The 20,088-nt window shown below is 36.8% G+C and overlaps 1 protein-coding gene across 11 annotated transcripts in view; it reads right to left on the reverse strand.

Moving 5' to 3' along the window:
* MYO9A (myosin IXA) overlaps positions 1-20,088 on the reverse strand; it is a 257,752-nt gene that overhangs the window by 113,013 nt on the left and 124,651 nt on the right. For 10 of the 11 annotated variants that reach the window (XM_076004523.1, XM_012768294.3, XM_076004525.1 and 7 more), the window contains one exon: positions 9,237-9,356. The exons of the other annotated variant lie outside the window; for it this stretch is intronic. In XM_076004523.1, coding sequence (XP_075860638.1) covers positions 9,237-9,356 — 120 coding nt within the window. The remainder of the gene's footprint in view (positions 1-9,236; positions 9,357-20,088) is intronic. 11 annotated transcript variants of the gene reach the window in all.

Consider the following 20,088-nt stretch of genomic DNA (forward strand, 5'->3'; position numbering starts at 1 on the left):
GGTGGGGGAGCCGACCTTGGTGGGGCTGCCCGCACCTTTTCGGTCACCTCTGGAATAGTAGCTGTCATGATGGGGCAGATGAGAAGGACTGCTCATCTTCTTCACTGCTCTGCGACGAAATGCATGGGTTGTGCAGATATGCTGCATAGCCACACCCATCACTAGGTCTTGTCTTATTTTCGGGGTAGGGCTTATATTGCACAAATGCTAACTTGCTAGGGCTTATTTAATGGGCAGGTCTTATTTTCGAGGAAACACGCTACCTATTTTTGCAGAAATGAACAAGCTCAAGCTGATCCTAACACTAATATGGAAATGAAAGGGACTCAGTATAGCCAAAACAATCTTGCAAAAAAACACAAAGTTGGAGGACTCGTGCTTCCTGATTTCAAAATTTACTAAAAAGATACAATAATCAACACAGTATGGTACTGGTACAAAGACAGACAAATAGAGCAATGGAACAGAACTGAGAGTCAAGAAATAAACTTTTACATTTACGATTAATCAATTTTTTACAAAAGTGCCAAGACCGTTCAGTGGGAAATGAATAACCTTTCCAACAAATGGTGCCATGAAAACTACATATCCACATGTAAAAGTATAAAGTTTGGTCAAAGATATAAATGTAAGAGCTAATACTACAAAACTCTTTAAAAAAACACAGGAACAATTCTTCCAGACATTGGATTAGGCAATGGTAACTTAGACATGATACCAAAAGCATAAGCAACCAAAGAAAAAATTGATAAACTGCACATCATCAAAATTAAAAACTTATATGCTTTAAAGGACACTACTTTATCAAGAAAGTGAAAACATAAATCACAGAATTATAGACATTATCTGCAAATCATATATCTGATAAGGAATTTGTATCCAGAATATAATAAGAACTTACAACTTAGTAATAAAAAGATAATAACCTAATTTAAAATGCATAGGGAATTCAAAGAGTTATTTCTCCAAACGAGACATACAAATGACTAATACGCATATGAAAAATGCTCAACATCATTAATCATCAGAGAACTGCAAATCAAATCTACCAGATGTCACTTTATATTCACTAGGATTGCTACAATAGAAAACACAGATAAGAAGTGTCATCAAAGACCTGGAGAAATCAGAACTTTCATATACACCAGAATGTAAAATGATGCAGCCATCTTGGAAAACATTCTAGTTCATCAAAAATTTAATAGTTACCCTATGACTCAGCAATTCCATTTGTAAGTATATATACCCAAGATAATTGAAGATATATGACCATACAAATACTGTTACTGGGAATACATTAATAATATGGCCTATGACCAACAAAACAGTACTTTGAACAGATTTTATATATTTGAATGCATTTTTCGTTCTATTTGTTCAATTTCTACTTCACACTCACCAATTATTTCTATTTATCATTATTATAATAATCTCAGGCCTTTCCTCAACATAAGTAATTCAATTTTCAGCTATATTTCCTCTATTTCTTGAGCTCATACATGTGCTGTTTCGTTTTGTTTTTTGAGACAGGACCTCACTCTGTCACCCAGACTAGAATGCAATGGCATCATCATAGCTCACAGCAACCTCAAACTCTTGGGATCAAGTGATTCTTCTACCACGCTCAGCTTTTTTTTTTTTTTTTTTGCTTTTATTTTTTGTAGAGGAAGGAGTCTCACTATGTTGCCCAGGCTGGTCATGAATTCCTAGCCTCAAGTGATCCTTCCACCTCGAATCCCAAAATGCTGGGCTGACTGGAGTGACCCACTGTGTCTGGTCATCTTTAAATTTTTAACATACTAATAAATTCTAAACTGAATTACCTCTTCTTTTCCTGAAGAGTACCAGAAACTTCATATGCTTTAATTCAAGCCATTCCCTTCCATTCAGGGATGTTATTGTTACACAGTACTTATTTTCACTTTGTTTTCTCCCCCTTAATCTAGTAAATTAAGCATTACTAAGTTCTATAAAGTAATTGCTTATTTATATTTATACACACATTTACCAATTTATTAAATCTCAAAACTTTCTAGTGGGTTCACCTTCTGCTTTACTCAACTAAATCTTTTTACAAATTCTATCAGTGAAGATCTGTTGAGATTACTGTCTAGCTTTATTTACTGCTATCATTCATATCTGCCTGGTATATCTGTTCAATCTTTTTATTTTTATCACTTTGATTTAAAAATCTTATAGACATCATTTAATTAAACTATTGAACAATTCATTTTGAGAGTTTAATTGGTGAGATTAAGTCATTTATATTACATTTAAATAGTATTTGTTACTGTCATTTTATTTCATGTTTTCCATTTATTTTCACTTTTTAAACTCATTTTCCCTTCTTGATTTTCACTTGATAAAGGTTTCAAATGCTACTTTAAAGACAAAAATTCTTATCTTTGTTATTATTGTGGATATCCTTAAGTCACACAGTTTATTTACCTGTACTGATTTCCTAAACTTAATATCCATATTCTCCTAAATTCAAGAGAAATATAGCTATCTTCCCTGCAGTTTTCATCAAAATACATGTCAGTATCTATTTCTGTCTACCATTTTCAAACAGGAATTCTTATCATATACCATTTTTTATTTTAGATATTCTTAATTTCATAAAAAATAATCACTTCTAGATATTTACCTGTGACATATCATGTAGAATTTTTATTGGGGTAAAAAATTTCATACAGTAAAATATATACATTTTAAGTACAGAGTTGGGTAAGTTTTGACGAATGCATTCATCCATAACCACCACCAGAGGAAAATAAATAATGTGTCCATCATCCCCAAGAGTTTCCTCATGTCCTTTCTTGGACAATCCCCTAGACTTACTCCCAGGTCAAGGCAACTGCTAATCTGCTGTTCAATGGTTTGCATTGTCTAGAATTTGATATAAATAGAATGAAACAGTATGCTCTCGTCTGTGTAAGGCTTTACTCAGCAAAACATTTTAGAGATTCAACTATAAAAGAGTCTTTTTGTGTGGGGGGAGGGGGGGAATGGGCATTTATTGAAACCTTAAAATCTGTACCCCCATAATATGCCGAAATAAAAAAAAAAAAAATTATAAAAAAAAAAAAGAGTCTTTTTGTGAACATATGTTTTCATTTCTCTCAGGTAAATACCTGGGATTAAAATTCATGGAACACATGGAAACATATATTTATTTTTATAAAAACTGATAAACTGTTTTCCAAAATAATTTTTATAAAACTAAGGAAGTTGCTCTCCATTCCGAGGTTGCTAAAAGTTTTAAAACAGGAATGAGTGCGGTATTATGACAAACTCTTTTTCTCTGTCTACTGAGATGATTATATGGTTTTTATTTTATAGTTGGTTAAGGTGGTGAGTTAATTGATTTGAGTGTCAAACCAACCTTTCATTCCTGGAACATATTCCACTTGGTTTTCATGTATTATCCTTTAATATATTGTTTATTTCACTTATGTCTTATTTTGTTAAGGATTTTTATACCCATCCTTGTGAAGTTATATTGGTCTATAGTTTTCTTATAATGGTTTTGTCTGGTTTGGATAGCAGAGTAATACTGATATCAAGATATAATTTGGATAGTGTTCCCTGCTCCTCTATTTTATAAAGAGTTGAGAAGGACTGGTAGAGAATTTTCCTTTCTTAGATGTTTCTTTAATACAATTCACTATTGAACCTACTTGGACCTGATCCTTGTGTTTGTGGGGAGGGGGTCTTTGTTTATGAATTCAATATTATGAATAGATATAGGACTATTTAGGTTTTCTATTTTTTTCTTAGGTCAATTTTGATAACTATTGACATTTAAGGAATTTGTCCATTTCATAAAAGTTGTCAAATTATTGGCATAAATGTTTATAATCTTCCCCTCAAACTTTTGGTATCTGTAGCATATATATAATTGTGTCCACTATTTCATTCCAGATAATCACTTTGTGTATTCTCTCATTTTTCTTGATCAGAATGGCTATAACTGCACTGTCCAATACAATAGCCACTAGCTGTATGTGGCTATATAAATTTAAATTCATTAAACAGAATTAAAACTTCAGTTTCAGCTATGCCAGACACATTTCAGGTGCTTAACAGCCACATATAGATAGTGGCTACAGTACTGGACAGGGTAGTTGAAGAACATTTCCATCACTACAGAAAGTTCTATTGTATAGTACTGAGCTAAAGGTTTATCAATTTCATTGTTTTTTCCTCAAAAAACAGCTTTTGGTTTCACTGGCATATTCTCTACCGTTAGTCAGCTCTCTATTTCACTGATTTTAGGTCCCAACTTTATTTACTTCCTTCTACTTATTTTGACTCTGATATGCTCTTTTACTTACTAGCTTCTTATGGTAAAAGCTTAAATCACTGATTGTGACCTTACTTTTTTCCTAATATAAGAATTTAAACTACCAGCTGGGTGCAGTGGTTCATGCCTGTAATCCTAGCACTCTGGGAGGCCGAGGTGGGTGGATTGCTAGAGGTCAGGAGTTCAAAACCAGCCTGAGCAAGAGCAAGACCCCGTCTCTACTATAAATAGAAAGAAATTAATTGGCCAACTAATATATATATAGAAAAAATGAGCCGGGCATGGTGGCGCAGGCCTATACTCCCAGCTACTTGGGAGGCTGAAGGCAGCAGGATTGCTTGAGCCCAGTAGTTTGAGGTTGCTGTGAGCTAGGCTGACGCCACGGCACTCACTCTAGCCTGGGCAACAAAGCGAGACTCTGTCTCAAAAAAAAAAAAAAAAAAAAGAATTTAAAGCTGTAAGTTTTCTTCTAAGTACTTCCTCCCCTCCCCCAATAGGGTCTTGCTCTGTTGTCCAGACTACAGTGCAGTGGCATTATCATAGCTCTCTCTGCAACCACTAACTTCTGGGCCCAAGTGATGCTCCTGCCTCAGCCTTCCGAGTAGCTGGGACTACAGGCATGTACCACCATCCCTGGGGCTAATTTTTCTATTTTTTGTAGAGGCATGCTCAGGCTAGTCTCAAAGTCCTGGCCTCAAGTGATCCTCTTGCCTTAGCCTCCGAAAGTCCTGGATTACAGGCGTAAGCCACTGTGTCTGGTCCTAAATACTTCTTTAGTTGCATTCCACAAATTGTAATATGTTATGTTTCCATCATCATTAAGATCAAAATACTTTCAAGTTGCTCTCATAAAGTTTTCTTTGACTCAAGAATTATTTACACCTTTTGTTTTGAGGATTTCCCATATATCTTTCTGTTATTGATTTCCATTTTAATTTCATCTTGGCCAAACAATACATTTTAAATTTTCAATCCTTTGTGTGACCATGCTGATACCTGAGGTTAGGGAAATTAAAGTAGGCACTGTCAATAAGATGAGATGGAGTAAGCCCACAGCGCTTCTCTGACAACTGCCGATCCTTCACCTTGTTGATGAATATTATACTCTCAATTGTCCCAAGACTGGATTGAAGGCCAGAAGTATGGCTTCAAATTGAAGTGAGATTGTTCTATTGCAACTACCTTCCCACCCCCACCCCCAGTTCCAGCATCTGATTCTTTCTTCTTTCTGGGGGTTCCTGATATTTCCAGAAGTGAGACTGCTATGTTCCCCAAAACCCCAAATTTCTCCTCACTTGTCTAATTTCCTCCCTGTCAAATCTCAGAGAAGAGCCACTGTGGAGAGAAGATAGGGGGACCAGAAACAAAAAGGAGGAAGAGGAGCCATAATACCTTTTATGTCTTAAATCTCAAAGGCCACACCGTGTTACTTCTGCCACATTCCATTTGTAAGAAGCAAGTCACTAAGTACAGCACATGCCTTTTAAAGGGAGGAGTATCAAAGAATTTGTGGACACATTTTAAACCACAGAAAAATGTCATATTTTTTACTTTAAACCATCACATATCTTTTAAAAGAAATTAAGGAGAGAAACTATACTGTCTAATTGGTCTTACTGATTTAAAAAATATATATGTGTGTAGTCATTTATATTTTTATACATATTATTTCTGGCTAAAGTTCTTCATTCCTTCTAATAATTCATGAATTAGCAAACTAGAGTCCATGGCCTAAATCAAATCCACTGCCTGTTTTTGTATGACCTGTGAACTAAGAATGGTTTATACATTTTTAAATAATTGTTTGTGGGGGAGAACATTTTTGTAACATATACAATTATATGAAATTTAAGTACCAGTGTCCATAACAAAGTATTACTGGAACACAGCCACACTCATTTATTTATGTATCATCTATGGCTCCATTCACAGAATAGCTGAATAGTTTCAACAAAAAGCATATGGCCCACAAAGCCTAAAATATTTACTATCTGCCCTTTACAGAAAAAATTTGCCAACCTCTACTATAGATTCAAGTTACTATCATTGAATAATTTCCCTTTAGCCTGAAGAAATTCCATTATCATTTTTCCAAAGTACATATTATAATGAAAAATTCTCTCAGATACTGTTTATCTAAAAATGTCTTTATTTTACCTTTATTTTTGAAGGATACTTTTGCTAAATATTATCATTGAATATTGTGGATAATATACAATAGCCACAATGGATATTGTTAAGTTCTTCTGAAGACTGTTAATTTTTCTTCTGGCAGTTAACTTGTCTGGACCAAAAATTACAAATATAAAAATACTGGCTAAAAGTTATTTTTGCTTTTGGGGATTTTTTTGGCATTTTAAATATGATTTTTTTGGATACCTTTTGGTTTCCATTAATTTCACTGAGAAATCAGGTGTTAATCATATCATTATTCCCTGTATTTAATGTGCCATATTTTTTCCCCTGGCTGCTTTAAAGATTTTCTCTTTATCTTTGACGTTTAATAGTTTGCCTATAATTTGCTTAGCTGTACTTTTCTTTTGTCTTTATTCTGCTTAGAGGTCACGGATCTTGAATCTGTAAGTTAGTGTTTTTGTAACCAAATAAGGGAAGTTTTTTGCCATTATTTCTTCCAGTAATTTTCTGCCCCTTTATCTTGCATTGCCTATGGACTCCAATTAAGGCAGAAAGATTTCAGCTTTTTCCCATATAAGCCATACACAGGCAGAAAACCCTTTCAATCAAAACAGCAGCAAACTTGCAAATTGCACCTATGCAGCTGTGTCTTTCAAGGATTATCACCTATTAGGTTTCCACTGCCTTTCTGACCCCTGTCATTCCTAAGGTTCCCCCTATATACTCACAGCAGTCAGCCAGGGATATGGGCAGAGTGCATACTCTAAATTTGGGTTTTAGCCTCTTAGCAGGTATCTCAGTTCCAGGATTTTCATCCTAAATTCCCAGCTGCTCTAACGGTTTTCAATTTTGTCCTATAACACCTTAAGCCAATATGACTATGGTTTATTGTCTCTGGACCTACAGGAGCTTGGGAACCCTTTGTACAAAGAGCTACAAACTCATAATTTTTACACATTGCTCTACTTACTTTAAAGAATAAACTCTTCCGTACTTTCTGCCTACTTTTGTCTTTTTTCAATACTTTCAAATGATTGGTTATTTTTAAATTTTTTCCAGATTTTATAATTATTACTTGTAGGGGGTTCATTCACCTCATCAATTCACCATTATCTAAACCTGGTAGTCCCCTCATTTTTTAAAAAAATCCCCCAAACTTGAATTTATAATTTTATATGTTAGAAAATTCTAATTATTGCTGATACTATACTGGAAAATGGAATAAGTTATATAAAATAATGGAAAAGCTCCAATATCTACAAATGTAGAAATCTGCATGTGAACACAGATAAATGCATAATTTCTTCACACAACCTACGCTGAAATTGGTGCCTTCCTATTCCGGACCCATATACAGTAAGCTGGAATATAATCAGGTCTGGAGTTGTCATGCTAAGAGTCACACACACACACAAAAAAAAAACCAAAGCAAACAAACCACTTGAAACTATTTAAGAGTTAATAAAAATTAAACTCCCAAAAAAGATTTGTAGACTATCTTAAATAATGTCCCACAGATTAAAAGATTTAGAATAAGAAGATGGATAATCAGAATGAGGACCGTGTATCTTTTAGAAACAATAGCAATAATTAAGAATAACTTTTAAGAATGTCTTTTTAAAATGAAATACTTACCTTTGTTCTTTCTAAAATGAGAATTTTTTAAATTTTTTTTCAAAATGCACTACACATTTTCTTATAACAAGACAGTAAAAGAGTAACTGAAAAAAAGCAACATTTGCTTTTAGGAATTCTATTTTCACCTTTTCATTGACAACTGGATACTAAAATTTCATGGAATTTCAATCAGAAAACTGTTAAATTAGCAAACTAAGTCTGTGGTAATTTATTAAGAGGTCCAAATAGATTAAGTAATTTAATTTAGGTCCATTATATGCAAATTGCTGAGTTAGGATTTGAGTATTCTAAGGATCTGTTTATTCTCACAGCAGCTGTAGCCCAGTAACTGTAATCCCATTAACAAGCAAAGGAACCAATTTTCATTCAGAGTATAACACATAAAGAGCAAGGGAGGAAATGGAGACCAAGGGCATCTTTTTACACCGATTTTATTTAAAAAAAAAAGAAAGAAAGAAAAAGCAAACAATAAAGAACATGCACCATAACTGTCATTCTTCCTTAAGCCAAAACATTAACATAGTTGCTTTGCTCTAAACCAGACATAAAAAAAAGCTGGTTGGAGGACTGCAATCAAACTAAGTGAATTCACCAATGATACACAAAAGCAACATTGCTGATGTTGAAATTCAAGCATAAGCAAGTATAAAAATCAGACAGATTCAGAAAGGGGTATTAGGAAACTTTTGGAAGTGCTGAATATGTTCATTATCTTGATTGTGGAGCTAATTTCATAGGTGCCTACATATATCAAAACTTACTTAATTGTTCTCTTTTGCACATACTTAATTTTAGACCTAATAAAGCCTTTTATTAAAAATGAGCAGGAAAAAAAGCATTGTTCATTTCTGCCCAATCACTTGGCTACTTGAAAGACAAATGGAAACCAATATACAGTGACTGTAACCAAGTATAATTAACAAATCAACGATCATAAGAAAATAGGATAGGCACCGAAGTTAAAAGAACAAATGTAACAGCATTCTTAAAGAGAAAGAACTAAAGACTCAAAAGAAATATCCTGAGACTGCTCAGAGGATTATGGTGGTCATGTTGCCTATGCAATCTATGTTTCACCCTGGTGTAAAATGCTCCTGGTTTCCATTTCCAAATGGATATGTAATGACATAGAGTTTATCAGGATTTGTAGCCTTACTGTACTTCTCTTCCTTGCATCTCTGCAGAATCTCTAAGCTCCTCTGGTGGACTGGGTGTTGGAGAAAGCTAAAACTATCCATACTTTTCAAAATTGCACATGGCGCTGTGTCATCATGTCCTTAGGAAGCAAAAAAAAAGAAAACAAAAAAATGGAGAAAAGAAAAAGACATTATATAAGCCCAAACCAATAGAGAATAAAGGACAATGCTGCCAACTATCTTAAGAGTGTATTAAAAGTATCAAATAATAGAGGTTAAATGTGAATGATTTTCCCAATTAATTTGAGGAAACTACATAAAAATAATAGGAAAAAATAAACATCATTTTCAGATATTCAACATGTCCTTTTCAGTATTCAAAGTATTATGAGTTAACACCACACAAAAAATTTCTAATTAAAATACTAGGGAAATTTCAAAAACAACTTGTATGATTTAGTTATTTTTTTAAAAACAGACTCATTTTTTATCATATCCTAGCAGATAGCTGGCAACACTGCAAGGAACACTGATGAAACCTTAGAGAGAAAAATACCCAAAACGATTTCTCCAAAGTTAAACAATTCTTTCACAAATCCTGTAATTAATCACACTTGTAGGATTTCCAAGTGTGTCAATGATGAAAGTGTGAAGAAAAGCACCATAGAGAGCAGGAAAACCCAGCAGCACTTCTGTATTTATAAATTTGAAAACAAAGCTGGAGAATCTGTACCTCACCACCATTTCTTAGGCAAGTGAGACAGAGATCAGCTACCAGTGAAAAAGGAAGTGAGCATATTCAAGTAAAAATCAAAGCCCCAGATTAGTACTATTTAAACAGTGAGTCACTCGAGCAATAAAGGAGGTGCAGGGGTGAAAACCACAATTAGCAATAAATAGATTTAAAAGAGAATATAGGATTTCCAGGTTTTGGGGGGGAGTTGTATACCATTTATTCAGAGATCACCCCTAGAGTTAGGGCATAATGTTCAAATTTAAGTAAGTTTGCCTTTAAAAAACAAAAGTGCATAGTTTAATAATAGAGGCAAATCAAGCAACACATTAACAATGAACTAAAAGTTCCAGTAGTGCATTTTACTGTATAAATAGGAATGAGATACAAGGGAGCAATCTATTAATAATTCTCAGGGCAGAATCATTTTAAAAGTTAAACAAAGCACTATAATTCAAAGAAGTTTGTGGAGCATGTTTCAGCCTCACACTAATTCCCTAAACTTGATTTCTATGTCTAGAGAAGGCATCTGTATACACCAAAGGAGAGGGACTATTATAATGTCATAAATCGTATAACACTATACATAGAAATAGAAGACTTTTAAAAAATAAAATGAATTTGAAATATTTTTTCATATGTAATAATAAAAAGTATCTAATGAAATACTGTATTATTTACCCAATATGGAGAATCAATAGTCGCAAATGTTCAATGTTTCAAAAACAGTAGTATATACAAGTTTACCATCATTTCTTACTCAAAAAATACCTTAGCAAAAAATACTCTATTTTCATTATTATCAGGAATTCCCCCTTTGGGGGCTGCATGGAGAAAGAATGCTTAAGCATCAGACTAGCCTACACTTGGTTGGGCAGTCAGTTGAGGGGATCAGCTGGAAATAGAAAATATTGTGAGTGCTATTCAGACTCCATCCAAATTGTAAATTTAAGAAGTTATCATGGCTAGGCATGGTGGCTCATGCCTATAATCCTAGCTCTCTGGGAGGCTGAGGCAGGAGGATCGCTTGAACCCAGGAGTTGCAGGTTGCAATGAGCTATAATGCCACTGCACCCTAGCTGGGACGACAGACTAAGCCTGTTTCCAAAAAAAGAAGAAGTAGTTATCACCAAAATATCAGGTCCTTCAATAGCTAGTTGATAATCTGCTAGTCAAAAATAATTCAAGAATATTATATATTAAAATGTTCTATGTAAAAGCTCAGGATATAAAAGTATACTAAATTGTTATGTAGGGTTTTAAGGAATCATTCCACATTACTACAGCCACTGTACTATTTCCTATTTGATCTAATAAATTGTGGCAGCGTGACCTAGATATGGGTACTTTTGTATTTGTGACTGCTTTCTGTCTCATAATCATGCCTAGCTTTGCTTTTAAAACTCTGTCTTGGCCAGGCACGGTGGCTCACGCCTGTAATCCTAGCACTCTGGGAGGCCAAGGCAGGAGGACTGCTTGAGCTCAGGAGTTCAAGACCAGCCTGAGCAAGAGCAAGACTCCATCTCGACTATAAATAGAAATTAGCCAAACAACAAAAATAGAAAAAAATTAGCCGGTCATGGTGGCATGTGCCTGCAGTCCCCTACTCAGGAGGCTGAGGCAGTAGGATTGCTTGAGACCAGGAGTTTGAGGTTGCTGTGAGCTAGGCTGACACCACAGTACTCTAGCCTAGATAACACAGTGAGACTTTGTCTCAAAAAAACAAACAAACAAACAAACAAAAAACCTTCTGTTTTGTTCTTTCACGCTTATTTCTATGCCTTCTTTTCACTCTTTTAACTATCTTGAATATCATTTTCCAGACTATAATGCTATATCTAAATCTTACAGTGATATATATTCCTTTTGTTTGTTGTATTACCAACACTTGGTCAAGATGGTTTGGTTTCCTAGGATGGTTTATATTTTCACTGGGGGTTATTTTCTAAGGAGTCATATCAACTCTTAAAATATGCTTATTTAGCATTTGCTTATGCTAGTACCTGGTCTAGTTTGGGTGATAATTTCTTAGTTTGAGATTATGCACCAAACACATAGTATAAATTCAGATCTCATATAAATGCATGGTGCAGATATGGGGCATTGATTTTTTTAAGGTAACTTTTTCTTAAACCTTATCTAAGACCTAACACATTGCTAGTACTACCTTTATTTCTTTATGCAAGGCCATAAGACAGAATTTTTCATTTATCCTTTCAGTGACAGAAAAGTTCAAGCTCTTTGAAGCTTCTGGACCATATAACAAAAACTCAGTCCCATCTCCAATGTATCATTCAGACCTGAAGCCATGTCTCTGTCCCTGTAACAGTTTCTATAACACCAGCCCCCAGGCCATAGGGCCATTTTTTAAAGCTATATTTCACAAATAGTAATGAGTTTAAACAAATGTTTACATCCATTTAATCCTGAATCAAGATATATCCGAGCAAGTTATTTTATCCATTTTTCTCATCGATACTACCCTTGGCCCCAACAGAATCAATCAAGTTCTGATTTGTTACTATATATTACCTGTTCTTAAACTAAATGAAGTAATACATAATGTACTCTTTCATATCTCGCTCTTGTGCTCAGTACCTTTTGTGACTCATTCATTAAGGGTATCAGTAGTTCCTTTTTATTGCTGAGTAACATTACATGGTAGAAGTATATCACAATTTGGTTATCCATTCTTCAACTGATAGACAAATGGAGCTATTATGAATAAAGGCACTATAAACATTCTCTTGTTATGTGACAGTTTTACTGAAATAAAATTATTTTAATAATTTATTGAAATATAATTCACATACTAAACAATTTACTGACTTAAAGTGTAAAATTCAATGGTTTTTGGTATAATTCACAAAGCTATATAACTATCACCACAATCAATTTTAGAACATTTTGATCAGATCAAAAAGATGCACCATACTCTCTACTACTACCCCGTCTCTTAGCCACACTTCCACCCTCTAGCTCTGCAAGAGCTAAACTAAGTTCTGCCTCTACAAATTTGCTTATTTTAAGAAAATTCACATCAATGGAATCATACAATATTCCATTTTGTAATATCCAATATTCTGTGAATATACTGTTTGATTTGATATTACAAATATGGAAGTAATATTTCTTTCACATAGCACAATACTTTCAAGGTTCATTCACGTTGCAGCATGTACCAGGATATCGTTCCTTTCTATGGACAAATAACATTCGGTTTTGTATGGCTATACCACATTTTTTTTAAATTTTTTTTTTATTTCAGCATATTATGGGGGTACAGATTTTAAGGTTTCAATAAATGCCCATTTTGCCCCCTCCCCCCACAAGTCTGAGTCTCCAGCATGACCATCCCCCAGATGGTGCACATCTCACTCATTATATATGTATATACCCGCCCCCCCTCCCGACTCCCACCTGCCCAATACCCTATTACTGTAGTACCTCTGTGACCAATTAGGTGCTTTTTAGTTAATACCAATTTGCTGGTGAGTATATGTGGTGCTTGTTTTTCCATTCTTGGGATACTTCACTTAGTAGCATGGGTTACAGCTCTAACCAGGAAAATATAAGATGTACTATATCACCATTGTTTCTTAAAGCTGAATAGTACTCCATGGTATACATATACCACATTTTATTAATCCATTCTTGGATTGATGGGCACTTGGGCTGTTTCCACAGCCTTGCAATTATAAATTGTGCTGTTATAAACATTCCAGTGCAGGTGTCTTTTTTGTAGACTGTCATTGGATCTTTTGGGTAGATGCCCAGCAATGGGATTGCTGGATCAAATGGTAGATTCACTTGTATCGCTTTAAGGTATCTCCATATTGCTTTCCACAGAGGTTGAACTAGTTTGCAGTCCCACCAGCAATGTAAGAGTGTTCTTCTCACTCCGCATCCACACCAGCATTTATTGTTTGGAGACTTTTTGATAAAGGCCATTCTAACTGGAGTTAAGTGATATGTCACTGTGGTTTTGATTTGCATTTCCCTGATGATTAGAGATGTTGAGCATTTTTTCATATGTTTGTTGGCCACACTTCTGTCTTCATTAGAAAAGTTTCTGTTCAAGTCCTTTGCCCACTTTTTAATAGGGTTATTTGATTTTTTTCTTGCTGATTTTCGTGAGTTCTAAGTATATTCTAGTTATCAGTACCTTATCGGATGCATAGGATGCGAAAATTTTCTCCCATTCTGTAGGTTGTCAGTTTACTTTCATGACTATTTCTTTGGCTGTGCAGAAGCTTTGTAGTTTGATCATGTCCCATTTATTTATTTTTGTTGCTGCTGTGATTGCCTTTGGGGACTTCTTCATAAACTCTTTGCCTAGGCCGATGTCTAAGAGTGTTTCCAACTTTTTCCTCTAGAATTCTAATAGTTTCATACCGTAGGTTTAAGTCTCTTATCCAGTGTGAATTGATTTTTGTGAGAGGTGAAAGGTGTGGGTCCTGTTTTAGCCTTCTATAGGTGGCTATCCAGTTTTCCCAGCACCATTTATTGAAAAGGGATTCTTTTCCCCAGCGTATGTTTTTGTCTGCTTTGTCAAAGATTAGATGGCTATATGAGGATGGTTTTATATCAGGATTCTGACATCTGTTCCACTGGTCAATATTCCTGTTTTTGTGCCAATACCAGATTGATTTAATTACTACAGCTATGTAGTATAGTTTGATATCTGGCATATTAATGCCTCCCATTTTGTTTTTGTTGCCTAGAATTCCTTTTGATATTCGGGGTCTTCTTTGGTTCCATACGAAGCGTAAAATTATTTTTTCTATATCTGTGAAGAATGCTGATGGGATTTTAATAGGTATTGCATTGAATCTGTAGATCAGTTTGGGTAGTATAGACATTTTGATGATGTTGAGTCTGCCGATCAACGAGCATGGTATGGATTTGCATACCATGGAAATGGATGTTTACATCCTCTCCTATTTCTTTCCTCAGTGTTTCATAGTTCTCCCTGTAGAGGTCTTTTACCTCCTTGGTTAAGTATATTCCTAGGTACTTTAATTTCTTTGTTGCTATTGTGAAGGGAATTGAGTCTTTGATTTGGTTCTCAATTTGATTGTTGTTGGCGTATATGAATGCCTCTGATTTCTATGTATTGATTTTGTATCCTGAGACTTTACTAAATTCATTGATCAGTTCCAGGAGTTCCTTGGTTGAATCTTTGGGGTTTTCTAGATATAATATATCATCAGCAAACAGTGAAAGTTTGATCTCTTCTGCCCCTATTTGGATACCTTTAATTCCATTTTCCTGTCTGATTGCTGCAGCCAAGACTTTCAGCACTATGTTGAACAGAAGTGGAGATAGTGGGCAGCCTTGTCTGGTTCCAGTTCTAAGTGGGAACGATTTCAATTTTTCCCCATTCAGTATGATGTTGGCAATGGGTCTGTCATATATGGCTTGTATCATTATTAGGTATGTGCCTTCCATGCCTGTTTTCTTAAGTGTTCGTATCATGAAAGGGTGTTGAATTTTGTCAAAAGCTTTTTCTGCCTCTATTGAAAGAATCATGTGGTCTTTGTTTTTGCTTCTGTTTATGTGGTGAATTGCATTTATAGATTTACGTATGTTGAACCATCCCTGCATCCCTGGGATGAAGCCCATTTGGTCGTGATGGATTATTTTTTTGATAAGCGTCTGGATTCGGTTAGCTAAGATTTTGTTGAAAATTTTTGCATCGATATTCATTAGGGATATTGGGTCTGTAGTTTTCTTTTTTTGTTGCATCCTTTCCCGGTTTTGGTATCAGAGTAATATTCGCTTCATAAAAGGTGTCGGGGAGGTTTCCGTTCTTCTCGATGTTGTGGAATAGTTTCTGCAAGATAGGTACTAGTTCTTCTTTGTAAGTGTGGTAAAATTCGGGTGTGAAACCATCTGGACCGGGACTTTTCTTTTTAGGGAGATTTTTAATTGCTGTTTCTATTTCAGCTGTTGAGGTTGGTCTGTTCAGGGAATCTATTTCTTCCTGGTTGAGCCTAGGGAAGCTGTGTATTCCTAGAAATTTGTCCATTTCCTCCACATTTTCCAGTTTGTGTGCATAAAGATTTTTGTAGTATTCATAAATTACATCTTGTATCTCTTTGGGATCAGTTGTGATATCTCCTTTTTTGTTCCTGATGGAGCTTATTACAGATTTCTCTTTTCTGCTTTTCGTTAGCTTAGCCAATGGTGTGTCAATTTTGTTTATTTTTTCAAAGAACCAACTTTTTGTTTTATTAATCTCCTGAATAGCTTCCCTGTTTTCAAGTTCATTTGGTTCTGATTTGATCTTGTTGATTTCATTTCTTCTGCTGGGTTTGGGGTTGGTCTGTTCTTCTTTTTTCCAGCTCTTTGAGTCGTTTCATTAGATTGTCTATTTGTGATCTCTTTGTCTTTTGGTTATAGGCATTTATGGAGATAAACTTTCCTCTCAGAACTGCTTTAGCTGTGTCCCAGAGGAGTTGATAACTTGTCTCTCCATTGTCGTTTTCTTCATAGAATTTTTTTATTTCCATCTTGATTTCTTCATTTATGAAGTAATCATTTAGTAGGAGGTTAATTTCTATGTTTTTGTGTAGAAATGTGAGTTTCTATTAGGGTTGACTTCTACTTTTATTCCACTGTGATCTGAGAGGATACAGGGTATGATATCTATTTTTTTAAATTTCTTGAGATTTACTTTGTGTCCTAGGATATGGTCAATCTTAGAGAATGTCCCATGAGCTGATGAGAAGAACGTATATTCAGTGGATTTTGGGTATAATGTCCTGTAGATGTCAGTCAGACTCAATTGTTTCAGGGTTTTGTTTAAGTCCATTATTTCTTTATTAATTTTCTGTTTGGAGGATCTGTCTTGTGCCGTCAGTGGGGTGTTGAAATCTCCGGTGATTATGGAGTTGCTATTAATCCATTTGTTTAGATCCAGTAAGGTTTGCTTTATGAAACTGGGTGCACCTAAGTTGGGTGCATATATATTTAAAATTGTTATCTCTTCTTGTTGAACTGTGCCCTTCACCATTATATAATGACCCTCTTTGTCTTTCACTACTTTTGTTGGTTTAAAAACTAAATCATCTGAAATTAGAACTGCCACACCAGCCTTCTTTTGGCTTCCACTTGCCTGGAATACTGATCTCCACCCTTTTACTTTTAGTCTATATGCATCCTTGCAGGTTAGATGTGTTTCCTGAAGTCAGCATATACTTGGCCTGTATTTTCTTATCCATTCAGCCAGCCTATGTCTCTTGAGTAGAGAATTAAAGCCATTCACATTTATTGAGAGAACTGATAGGTAAGGTATATTACTGTTCATTCTGCTGGGTTGGATGTTGTTGCTTTGATTTCTCTCTTGATCCATTGTATTATCTGGCCTTTAATCTTTGGGTTTTGGTTGTTTTTATATTCATGAGTTTTTATTATGGTGTTCCGTGCATAACATTGTTTTGAGTACTTCTTGTAGGGCTGGTCTTGTCTTGGTGAATTCTCTGAGACTTTGCTTGTCTGAGAATGTCTTTATTTCTCCTTCATATAGGAAGCTTAGTTTTGCAGGGAATAAGATTCTAGGCTGGGCATTATTTTGTTGCAGAAGAGTGAGAATGGGGCCCCAGTCTCTCTTTGCTTGTAAAGTCTCATTAGAGAAGTCTGGTGTTATTCGAATTGGCTTTCCCTTGTATGCCACTTGCTTCTTTCGTCTTACAGCTCTTAAAATGGCCTCTTTAGTTGATATTTTGGTCAGTCTGATGACTGCATGTCGTGACGTCTTCCTGTTTGCATTGAATCACCCAGGGGTCCTCTGAGCTTCTTGAACTTGTATATTGAGATTTTTAGCAAGCCTGGGAAATTTTCCTCTATTATATCTTCAAATAGCTTGTCCAACCCTTGAGTATTGTCTTCTTCCCCTTCTGGTAACCCTATGACCCTCACATTAGGTTTCTTCACATAATCCCACATCTCTTGTAGGCTTTGCTCTTTTCTGTTGTTTCTCTGCTCTATCTCTGTGACGGTTTTATTTAGTTGGAGGATGTTATCTTCAATCTCTGAGATTCTTTCTTCTGTTTGATGTACCCTGTTCTTGAGACTTTCCACTGTATTTTGTAGTTCCTTGAATTGATTCTTCATTTCCAGGAGTTCAGTTAATCTTTTCTTCATTGTGTCTATTTCTTTAGTGAACTTTTGTTGTAGGTCCTGGAGGCTTTTTGTGGTTTCTTTGTGTTGGTTATTGAGTTGTTGTTGCAGGTCGGTGAGTGTTCTTATGATCCACATATGAAATTCCTGGTCTGTCATTTTGGTTGCCTGATTTTGGTTGGTGTCCGTTTCTAGGGGGCTGGTGCTCCTCTTTGGGGGTGTGTTTTCTGTTTGGTTCTTCATATTTCCTGAGTTCCTTTGCTGATTTCTTCCCATGTCGATCAGTTGTTGTTTCTTTCCTTTAGGTTTTTGTTTGGGTATTCACATGCCTTGTTTAGTTTCTGAGCCGTTAGGTGGTGTTTGTGGGTGAGGTTCGACCACTCCCTGTATAATGAGTCAGTGGGTGCCGTGAAAAGGCTGTGCAGGATGCCGTCCCTGTCAGTAGGTGGCGCTTGCTTGGAGGAACAGGCTATGCTGTTGTTTTTGTGTCCTGTTATAAGCTCTTGTTCTGGGTGGAGCTGGGTTGTGTAAGCTTGCCCTCAGGCACCACCAATGCCCTTAGCAGGGGTCAAAGTTCTGTTCTCTGCTTCTAGGAAAAGCTGACAGTGAGGGGCTGGAATGGTCCCGCTCAGCCAGAGAGTCTGCGTGTGGGGGTGGGGCTGTCTGAGACCTGCAGTCTGGAGCGGGTCTCGCTTCTTTCCACCGTCCCCAACTCTGCAGCTACTTCTGGGCCTCTGCCAGCAGGCCAGACCACACGCCACCAGGCCTCCCCGGACTGTGATGCCGGCGGGGAGGTTCTCTGCACAGGAACGCCACCTGGGCTGGGCACACGGCCTCCTTTTTGGAGGACGGTTGCCCTCTAGGACGCTGATCTGTCCCTGAAGGCACACACACCTCAGTAGGCTGTTCACATATATCCCTTCTGTGCCCCGGGCAATGCTAGACCTCGGTGCACGGGATCTGGTCTGCAGGTATGACCTCTGGGTCCCAGAGATCAAACTGTATCCCCACCAGGGAGAGGAGTTCCAGGCCCAATTCACCCACAGGGAGCCCAAGCTGGGTCTATGTCTCTCAGACTCTCAGTTGGCACCGTTCTCCTGGGATCACCGTGGCAGCAGCACCTGGGAGGGCTGGTGGGTAGAGAGCTCACAGTCTGCGTTCCCCTTAGTCAGCTGTAGGGTCCCAAAAGGGAAGGTCCTGTTCCCTGGAAGTGCCTCCAGCTGGTGGATGTATTGTCTCTCTGGGCAGCCACGGGTAGGGTCGGCGGAGGGGAGAAGGAGGCAATATGGCGCCTGCCACGCGGCTCAGGTCTGTGCACACGGAGGTGCCCGGAGGGAGTTGGGAGCCTGGTGCCGCGTCCGCTACAGGCTCACCGCTATCTGGCGGTGGCCGTCTCTGGGCTGCTGTCCGCAGGTCTCTCCACCCGCTAGGGAGGCCACAAGCAGTCCCAAATGCAGGGGAGGGGAAACGGCAAAGCCACCTACCCTTCCCGCTGGTCTCCGGGCTGCTTCGGCGGTCTCAGCTTCCAGTTCTCCTCCGCAGCCTCCTCCCGTGGAGTCTCCCGGGGTCTCAGGTACCCCTCCTTCCGGCCCTCATCCGCTGTATGCTCATCTTCTTGCTTCTTTTTTCTAATTTCTGCTAGCATCTGTCTTTTCTGCAGAGACACTCTGTCTGGCGGTGTTTCTCATCTGCCATCTTGATCCTCCCCCGCTATACCACATTTTATTTATCCATTTATTAGCTGGTAAACATTTGGGTTGTTACAACCTGCTGGCCATTATAAGTAAAGTTGCTAAGAACATGCAACTACAAGTTTTTATTTGGACATCTGTTTTCAATTCTTTGGGGTATATACCTAGCAGTAGAATTGCTAGATCAAATGTTACCATGTATTTAACTTTTTGAGGAACTGCCAGGTTGTTTTACAAAGTGGCTACCCCATTTTACATAACCATCGGTAGCATATGAGACTCACCAAAATTTGTTATTACCTGTATTTTTTATCATAGCCATCC

This window comes from Microcebus murinus, chromosome 6 (assembly GCF_040939455.1).
Source record: "Microcebus murinus isolate Inina chromosome 6, M.murinus_Inina_mat1.0, whole genome shotgun sequence".
NCBI lineage: Eukaryota > Metazoa > Chordata > Mammalia > Primates > Cheirogaleidae > Microcebus > Microcebus murinus.